The sequence below is a fragment of the Pteropus alecto genome, unplaced genomic scaffold (assembly GCF_000325575.1).
Source record: "Pteropus alecto unplaced genomic scaffold, ASM32557v1 scaffold214, whole genome shotgun sequence".
NCBI lineage: Eukaryota > Metazoa > Chordata > Mammalia > Chiroptera > Pteropodidae > Pteropus > Pteropus alecto.
In genome coordinates this window covers 344503-354629 of record NW_006435787.1, presented here as the reverse complement: position 1 = coordinate 354629, position 10127 = coordinate 344503, and the positions used below count along the sequence as shown (strand labels likewise).

At 54.2% G+C, this 10127-nt stretch overlaps 1 protein-coding gene across 1 annotated transcript in view; it reads right to left on the bottom strand.

Annotated features, from left to right (window-relative positions):
- OGDH (oxoglutarate dehydrogenase) overlaps positions 1 to 10127 on the bottom strand; it is a 47917-nt gene that overhangs the window by 16189 nt on the left and 21601 nt on the right. Inside the window, exon 4 of the mRNA XM_006911478.3 lies at positions 9466 to 9568. Coding sequence (XP_006911540.1) covers positions 9466 to 9568 — 103 coding nt within the window. The remainder of the gene's footprint in view (positions 1 to 9465; positions 9569 to 10127) is intronic.

The window sequence follows — 10127 nt, the reverse complement described above, 5'->3', positions numbered from 1 at the left end:
GCTTCTGAGTTCTCCGGTCATTAGAAAAATTAAATTCTAGCCGTTGCCTTCCGGGAGGGCGGAGAATACGTCCTCCTCCCTCACCCTCACCTAGTGCAGCTAAAACCTCAGGCACCACAGATAGGACGACTCTGCACGTGGGGAAGGAGGCTGACCACCCAGGGGTCCCGGACCTGGAAGTGAGGACCCGCGGCCTGGGGCTCCTGCTGGTGCAGAGAGCGAGCACCAAGAAAAGCTGCTCTTGCTGAAGGACCAGGGGAGGGGCAGCCCAGCCGGGCAGCCCCACTGCCCGCTTCGCCCAAACACACAGCGCTGCAAGCCCACCCACGCCCTCGCCAGGCTGTAGTGCTCTGACCCCCAACCCCATCCAAGGTTTGAGACAAGGCCCAAGAGGGGGCCCAAGTTTTCACCCCCCCAGGAGGCAGTGTGCCAGCCTGCTCCCCCACCCAGTGTCAGCAGAGGCCTCGGGGGACCAGGACGTCCGTCCCTTCCCGGGAATAACGAGGGGGCCTCCCTCCAGGGCACGCTCAGAGGGGACCACTGTAGCAGAGACTGAAGTTAAGACGCCAAGTCTCCTAACCCCCAAATGTCCTGGTTTCAAAATGCAATCACTCCTAACAAGAACCAGGAACAGCTCAGACTGAACGCGAACAGCAACAGGACACAGACGTTAGAATTACCTCAGATTCACCGGATTGCAGCAGGACACGAGAGACAAATGAAAAAAGATTACGACTCAGCAAATAGAAAGTCTGAAAAAAGGGAAGATACAAAGAAGGACCAAGTGGGAAAATCTGAAAGTGTGAATGTAATAACCTAAATTAAAACTCAGTAGGTGGGATCAGTGGCAGAATTGGGGCAGAGATCAGTGAACTTGGGGACAGAACATTAGAAATTAACCAATCTGAAGAGAAGAGAGAAAATTTACTGGAAAAGGAATGAAGAAAGCCTTGGGGACATGTGACCTTAGAAAAAATATCTCACTTTCATGTTGATCCCAGAGGGGGAGGAGAAAGGAGGTGGCTGAAAAGGGACTTGGAAAATAACGGCTGAAAACTTCTCAAATATGGCAAAAGACGTAAACCCACAAATTTAAGAAGCCGAGTGAACTCAGAGGATAAACCCAAACACATCCATGCCAAAACACAGCTCAATTCAACCTCTGAAAATTAAAGAAAAATTCTGAAAACAGAGTAAAATGACACCTTATTTGGAGGGAAAAACAACTCGAATGGATTCCTCATTAGAAACCATGGACTCCAAAGGAAGTGGCACCACACTTATCAGAGCTGAAAGGAAAGAGCTGTCTCTCCAGAACCCTACAGCTAGTGACAATAACCTTTAGGAATGAAGGGGAAATTGAGACATTCTCAGATGAAAGAAACTAAGAGAACCTGCCACCTAAATGAATGGTGAAAGGAAGTTCCTTCTAAACAGAAAGAAAATGGCATCAGAAGGAATCTTAGACATGGGGAGGGAGGAAGAAATGTGGAAAGCAAAAAATGGGTAAATAAAACAGACTTCCTTCACCGCTGGGTCTTCCAAATTGTTTGACGGTCACAGCAAAATTTATAGCACTGGCTGATGTGGTTCTAAACGTTATGTAGAGGAAACATGTAAGACAACTACATTCTAAAAGAGGAAATGAGGGGGTATAAAGGAAGGTACGTGTCTAAACTTCATTTGAACTGGCAAAACGATGACACCAGTAGACTGTGACAGATACGTATGTATGATGTCGCACCTAGACAACCATTAAAAAGGTTAAAAACACAAAAGACATGTGACCAAAATTACTATATATAAAAATGAAATTTAAAAACATAAGCTTAAAAACACACTGGAAGTCAGAAAAAAGCAAAAAAATGAAAAAGAGAACAAACAGAAAATAAAGAATAAAATGATAGTCATAGGTCCTAACATATCGATTTCATTAAATATAAATGATCTAAATATACCAATTAGCAGAGTGGATTAAAAAAACAAAAAAGGACCCAACAATATGCTTATCTATAAGAAACTTCAAATACAATGATGAGGGCAGACTGAAAGTAAAAAGATGGAAAAAAGTATATCATAAACACAATCAAACCAAAGCAGGTGTGTCTGGCTGTATAATCATCAGGCAGAGTAGACATCAGAGCGAAGAAAATGACCAGTCAGAAAACGACATTACATAATAGGTCGATCCACCCAGAAGACGGCGATTCTGCACGTATGTACACCAAACAACCAAGCTGTAAACTATGTGAACCCAAACTTGGTAAGACTGGAAAGAGAAAGAGACAAACTACAGTTATGGTTGGAGATTTCAACACTGTTCTCGTGATAACTGACTGAAAAACTAGAGAGAAAACTGGCAAGGATACAGGACTCAGCAACGGTCAGCCATCAGGACCTGACGGGCGCTTACAGAACACGTCACCCAACAGCAACAGGATACACATTCAAGTGTCCGTGGAAAATATGCCAAGACAGATGACACACGAGGCCATAAAAACCCCAACAAATTAAGCAGAAGTGAAATCATACGGGGTGCATTCTCCAACCACCATGAACCAAACTATCCGTAACAAAAAATAAAAGAAAAATCTCGAAATTCTTGGAAACTAAATAATCCATGGGTCAGGGAGGAAATCTCAAGGGACATCAAAAAATACGTGGAACCGAATAAAAATATGACATATGGAAGCCTGTGAGACAGCTACAGCAGTTCCGACAGGGACGTTTACGGCAGCAGGCGCAACAGGGACGTCTCCAGTCATCTAAGCTCCCACCACTGAAAAGCCCCACCCAGCTGAGAAGGAACCAGAAGTCAGGAAGTAGAGCGGAAATCGATGAAACTGGAAACAAGAGAGCAAGAGCAAGATCAGTGAAACGAGGAGCTGTTCTCTGAGACCACCGACGGCATGACGGCTCTAAAGAAGAAGAGAAGACACGGATCGACGATGCCAGGAACGGCGTGGGCACCAGTGCGGACCCCGCAGACAGCGAGAGGACAATAAGAAAACACGACGGACGGTCCCTGCATACGCACTGAGGTGACGCGCCCAGAGCAACACGAACTGCTGTCACTCACCCGACGGGAAACAGGCAACCGAACAGATCTACGGCGACTCGGGAAACGGAATTCATCAACAAAAAGCTCCTGCAAGAGAAATCTCCAAACCCAGATGGCTCAGCCGGAGAATCCTAGCCAATGTTTAAACAGGACTGACAGCAATTCTACACCATCTCCTCCAGAAAATGAAGTCGGAAGAAAACTTCGGAACTCATTTCATGAAGCTAGCTAGAATTACCGTGATATCATGAACAAAGACAGTCAAAAACAGAAAATTACAGACCAACATCCCTCATGAATACGAACGCAAAAAAATATATACGGATGCAGCGATACACAAAAAGCAGCATATGCCATGACCAAGCAAGGCCTACTCCAGTAGTACCGGTTGGTTCAGTATTTGAAGATCAATCAATGTGATCCATTCTTCCATCAGGTTAAAGGATGAAAATCACACGATCGCATCAAGAGATGCAGAAAAAGTAACTGACAAGATTTAGCCCCAATTGTAATTAAAAAACAGGAGCAGAGGTGGACCCCCTCCACTTGATGGGGCATCTACAAAACCCGTGGCTGACGTGAACCTTGACGGTGGAGTCTGAGCGCTCATTCTGAGATCGGGGGCAAAGCAGGGCGTTCACTGTCCCACTCACTCACCCAGTGCTGGGAGTCCCAGCTAGGGCACAGCAGGCACGAAAAGAAAAGGCGCAGATCGGAAAGGAAGAAATCATTGTCTCCATTTTCAGATGACATGATTGCCTACATAGAAAAATCCTAAGGAATCTAAAAAAAAAGAGCCCTTAGACTAAGTAAGCTCAGCAAGGTCATAGGACGTAAGAGGGACACAAAAGTCAACTGTTACTTCTAACGATTAGTGACGAACGCGTAGGCACTAATATCAAAAAGAAAAAAGAAACACTTAGGTGTAAATCTAACAAAACACATACGGACCTCGTGTGCTGAAAAGTACACAAGGCTGACGGGAGGTATCAAGTCTTGAGCAGCTGGGGAGGCTGCAGATCTGCACACCTGTCGACGCCCCGACACTCATCTGTGGGCTGAACACGATTCCCACCAGATGTCAGCGAGCTTTCCTGGAAACGGAGACAAGACCCCGAACAGCCAAGACGGTTCTGAGAAGGGAAGGCCAAGTGCAGCGGTTACAACAGTCTACACAGGATGGCACCGGTGGGTAACAGTCACAGACCGAAGGAAAGAACAGTGGACCCCAGAACAGACCCACTCGGATCCGCCCAGCTCATTTCTGACAGAGGCGCAGAAGCGAGTCCCTGAGGGGAAGCCAAACTTCACAGTGGCTGGTGCTGGAGCCCCCAGACACCCACAGGTACCCCCCAAAAACCCAGAACCAACCCCTTCACTTGGACTTCCTGTCTTATACAGAAATTAACTAAAAATGAATTAGATTTAAACGGAAATGCCAAACTATGAAATCTTTAGAAAAACACACAGGAGAAAACCTTTGGGGTCGAGCTAGGGACCTTCGTGACCCGACACGGAAAGCACGACCGAGGAAGGCAGGCTGACACGTAGCATCCGCCGGACTTTAGAACTTTTGCAACTCAAAAGACCCCGTTAGTCCACGAAAGGAAACGACCCCGAGGTCCGTGGACAAGCGAACGGTTAAAGCCACAGTAGGCCACAGGCAACGACAGGGACAAACTGACAGGAAAGCACCCAGATGGAACTCCGAGAATCACGCTGACCGGGAACCGCCAATTCCAAACATCACACATCACGACCCCATTTGCGTAATATCCCGGAAATGACAGTTATGGAAACGGAAAACAGAGCAGTGGTGGCCAGGGGTTCCACAAGGGTGGGGCAGAGGGGACGTGGTGTCACTACAGAGGGGCAGCAGGAAAGGCCCCGTGGGGACAGACACACACTTGTGTCGGCAACCTGCGACGATGTGCTGTGCTTGACGAGGGGTGATCACTGGGGACCTGGCTGGAAGACACACGGATCTGTCACTCCTAGCTGCTGCCTGCGAGTCTACAGTTATCTCGAAATCGTGAGCTGACCAACCCGGGGTCCCACAGGTACGATGAGAGGCGGAGGGAAAGGCAGCTTCTTGGCCGCCGAGCATGGAGGGGGACAGCAGGCAGATGACACAGCGCGCACTCTGGATTCCTCAGAGGTGCTCTGCCCAGAACCCAGGGTCGCTGAGGGGCCTCTGCTTCCCTTCCGTCGTCCCTCTAACGTGGGGTGATCCGAGGGGCCCCCTGTCCCGGGCGCAGAGCCTGAGGGAATCCAGAGTCCGGCGAGGGCGGGCGGGGCGGCCACGGCAGGAGCGAGCGAGTCCCCCCACGGGAGCTCAGCCAAGCGATGGTGACACACGTGAGGTGGAGATGCTCTCAGAACACAATGGACGGACACAAATGTGACAGAGAAGCAGCTCTACCTGCTAGTTAAAAACTAAATGGCAGGAGAAACACATATTTCCCAACAATCAGACTTCAGAGCACGTGACAGTGCCGTGCCGACTTTCCCCAGAGCATGCTGGAAAAGCCGCACGTCCCGTCCGGGCGCGTCCTCAGCTCCGGTAAGCAGAGGCTATGTGTCCATACCTCCGACTGTGAGCATTCGAAGTCGGTCCTGGAAAACGGCAAGGTCTGAGGGCGGGGACGCGGGGCGCGGGAGGAAAAAGACAGGCGGGTTAGTCAGGGCCACACCCCCAGCGGCACCGGCGCGCGGGACGCAGGACGCGGGAGCACGGACACGCAGACAGACAGACACTGGAGGGGCACGGGGACGGGCAGGATGGGGAGGACGGCCGAGGGGAAGGCTCGCGCTGGGAGAGCTCCTCCCCAGGTCTGATGGGCCGTGGGACAGGGCGCATGGGGCCAGGGGCAGAGTGTGGTCGCCATCCCGCTCCTGCTGTCACGTCCTGCTCGTGAGTGCGCCAAAGGCTGTGTCGCGCCTGGCAGGAACTGATTCATCCCTGCTGCTGGGGACAACAGCACCCACCAGAGGCCTCGGGCGGCAGCGGCTCTGCCCCAGGCGGGATGGAGGCTCCACTTTCCTGCCCTGGAACCCGACACAGGACCCGGTGTCGCTGCCCCACCCGCCCCGTCCCTGGGGGCCGCACCTGCACCATCTCCGTGAAAAACCAGAAGGCAACGTGATAATGTCCACGCTTGTTCCCAGGGTGCCGGGCACGTGGCTGCTGTTGTTTCTATCTCTACAGCTGTCCCCTCCTCTGTGGGCTCAGTCATCCCCCGTCAACCCTGGCCCAGATATATCAAACAGAAAACTCTAGAAGTAGACAACTTGTAAGTTTCCAAGTGCACACTATTTTCAGTAGCGTGATGAGACTGCGTGGCCGGCTCCATCCCACCCAGAACGTGACTCGTCCCCACGCCCAGCGGGGTCACGCCGCCCGTCACCGAGCAGTCGTCTTGGTGAGCGGAGCGAGCAGGACCGCGCTCACGGAACTTTTACTGCAGTACCGTCCCAACTGCCCCGTCTCCTTGTCCGGTGTCGGTCATCTCACTGTGCCGAATTTACAAACTAGCGCCATCGCAATTTTGTGCACAGGGGACAACAGCTTGCAGGGGGCTGGGCTCTACCCACAGCCTCGGGCACCCACTGGGCATCTTGGAACAGATCCCGTGGCTAAGGGGGCGTCTGCACTTAGGTATTTTTAAAATAAACCGCAAAGAACAGACACGAACCAGAGGGCAGGAAGGGCAGATGCCCCGGCCGCCGGGCTCTGAGCGCGCAGGTCGCCCCGCCCGGCCCGTGGAGACGTGAGAGCCGTGTCTGCTGGACACGGGGTGCTGGGCCGTGGCCACGGGGCACGATCGGGAAGGCACCCCACACCCGAGATCGCGTCCCAGTGCGACGGTCAAGCTCAGCCAGGGTGCACCAAGGCCCCCATCTCCCCAACCCCCCGCTGCTGCGCCCACAGCGCCATCCCACATGCAGTGTCCTGTCCCGTGGACAGGGGCAGGCCTCGACTTCAGGGGCCGGGGAATGTCTGAGATGTTGGCACAGGACCTAGGCCGGCACTTCCCAGAGTTAAGTCCCCCTCACATGGCGCCTTGCTGGAGACACTGAGCGGACCACGGCCCGCTTCCGCTGCGCACGGGCATTCTGCCTTCGCCCGGGCCTGCTGACGTGTGGCCGTGGGCATCTCCCGCCTGTTTCCCCACACCTACGAAGGAGGCGTGGGGGCCCCGGGCTTGGGCAGCGGCGGAGGACCCAGGACCCCTCACAGCCACGTGCTCCCCCAGTCCACACGTAGGCCCACTCCTGCGCCGCCGCGTCCCGTTACTCGGGCGCAGCCCCATCCTCGCCACTGACCACCACGAGACCTGGCATGTCACCCTACCGCGTGCCCCGTTTCTGAGTCTCCCTACCAGAGAGTCCAGCACCACTGCCCAAGACCGCCGACAGTCGCCCAGCCCTCACCCTGGCGGGGCTCAGGAGGCTGCAGGTGCCATCCCGAGGAGGTAACTGAGTTCTGAACAACCTGGCCAACGAGGGCTGCTGCTGTCTCGACCCGTGCCCACCACGGCGCGTTTCCCCTCAGACTCTCGTACTTTCGGGGTTGACACTATTTGCGATTCCGCACCTTCGTGAAGAAAGAATTGATAACCTTTATGTCACACTATTTCAAATTCTTGGGATGAAATGTATTTTCTTCTGCAAAGGGGGGCTGCTTCACGACTTTCTCTGAGTGGTTCTGAAGGGCTCTGGGCCAGAGGCGGCTGCGTCTCTTCCTCCAATGAGCTTAGGAGGCTCTGGGGCCACTGCTGTGTGTCCCTGGTTTGCAATGTCCACTCTCACCATGAGAAGCACAAACACTCAGAGACACCGTTCCAGAGTGGGACGTAAAGCAAGGCTGCGATGGCCGAGAGCTAGAAAGGACGAAAGAGGCGCTGCCCCTGCCCGAGGAGCTGAGGGCTGGGGCGCTGGGCAGTGCCACAGGCCTGAGTCCTCACTGCCAGGCTCCCTGTCCGGGCCTGTCGCTGTGGCACTGCTTGGTCTGACCAGCTGCAGGTGGCATAGAGGAGACTTCTAGGGTCCCCAGGCCGTTCTAACAAGAGTGAGCAACCACTAGAAAAGGTCCATTTTGACACTGAGGAACGGCACCCACAGATGCCACTGGGCGAGGACACCCCGCCCTCCCACGGGCCCTTCTGGTCTCTTCAAATGCTTTGCCACGTTAGAGCTGGGCCAGGTCCGCAGACCTCGAGCTCTGAAAAGGGCCCCCTGCAGGGCTGTGGGCCAGGCCCCTGCCCGGAGGACTCACGGTGCCCAGGAGGCTTCAGGACAGGTGAGCACAGGTGTGTCGGGCCGGGGTGCTGCAGGGCTACGTGGTGGGGAGGAGGGAGGAGGCTCCGGGGCCCTAGGGGACACTGCACAGAGAAGCCCACTTCTGGGAGCAGGAAGCTGTCACCTCCAACTATAGTCTACGACCTGAACCGGCCCTATTCAATGATATTCAGGGGGGCTCCTCCAACCTGTCCCCCTAAGGGACTGAGAGTAGGGGCAGCGCAGAGAAACGCCGTCTTGTCCACGCATGTCTGAAGACAGAGCTGCGACCAACCTGCTCACCTGAGGGCCCTGGCCCGCCAGGTTACCGCTGGCCACGCCTACGAGGGCACAGGGGTGAGACTGTCCCCTCCCACAGAGCTGCGTCAGGCAGGGAGAAAGTTGTCAGTGTGATTAGCATGCACAGTGTTTCCTGTGAAACCGCCCATTTTGAAACCGATCACGTCGTTATTTCTGTAGCTCTGGTTAGCAGCGCGGTGACAGACAGGGTTAACCTGAGGGGCGGCTGCGCTGTGAGCCCAGCCACGTCCTGCACACACGAAGCAGCGGAGGGGTGCGCGTGAGCGTGACGGCCACCTGTGCCCCACACGAGTGCCTCCTGCACACTGGGGACGCCTTGCCAGTTTCCTCAGTGTGATCACCGGCATTTAAGCATTGAGACCCAATGTGTCCTCGCTCTGGACTCCGCCTGTCACAGGCAGGCCACGCCGTGTGGCGGAGCGGATGGCCCGTGACAGGAGGCAGAGGCAGCACTGCACTGAGGTTCGGGACCTGCAGCCAGAAGAGCGAGTCACTGGATAACCTTCTGACCCGCTGCCCAGGGGCATCATCTTTTTCCCTGAGTCACAAACCGTTTTGGCCCCAAATTTCACTTTCCAATTTTGACACTCAGACAATCGAACTCATACAATCTGGCTGAAAAGCTGGGATAAAAATAACTCGCCCCAAACACGCGAGGCTCGTGAGGCTGCATCAGCGATAGATTCCAAGTGATCAGAACGAAGGAAACTGAAGAGCCTCGCCCTCTGCCCGCGCGGCCCTGGCCGCCACGGCGGGGGCACAGAGGCGCCGAGCAGCGCGGCGCTGGCCGCTCAGACCCTCACCAAGTTTGTCTGTGGAGGAGATAATGTCGGCGGGCACGGAGGAGTCCAGATCGGCATCCAAAATTCCCAGGGGGTCCAGCTGTGCTACATGGTGCCCTCGTATCTACGAAAGGGCCAGCGATGGAGAGGGAAGGACACACACAAGAGGACAGGAGAAAAAAAAGAGGGAAGGGGTAAAAAAAAGTAAAATTACATTAAAATTAGCGTTTACAGATTAATTCTCACCCACGTTTGAAGAAACAGTTACTGGAGCACCATCAAAATTTACACAACTAATTCCGAGAGGATCAAGTTTTGCAATGTGGTGACCCCTGACCTGGAAGCAATAACACAAGCAGTCATTAAACAGATCCCGCGAGCTGTGGGTAAAAGTCACACCTGCGCGCCTTCCCTGAGAGCACCCGCGAACCCCAGACAAAGCTGACTTAACGAGCCTCGGGCGCCCGTGCTAAACGCATCCGTGAGGATAAGCTCCGCCGGCAGTCCAGGAGGCCCTGTCTCGGGGTCCTCACCGATTCCCTGGATAAAAGGAAATGGGCTCTGCTGGGGACTGCCACCCAGTGTGATGCTCAGTCAGCTCAGGCCACGAAAAAGCCCCTGGAGGAGGAGGGCCGGCGGGCGGCACAGAGCCAGGCTGGGGGTGGCCCGGGGGGCCAGCTGAG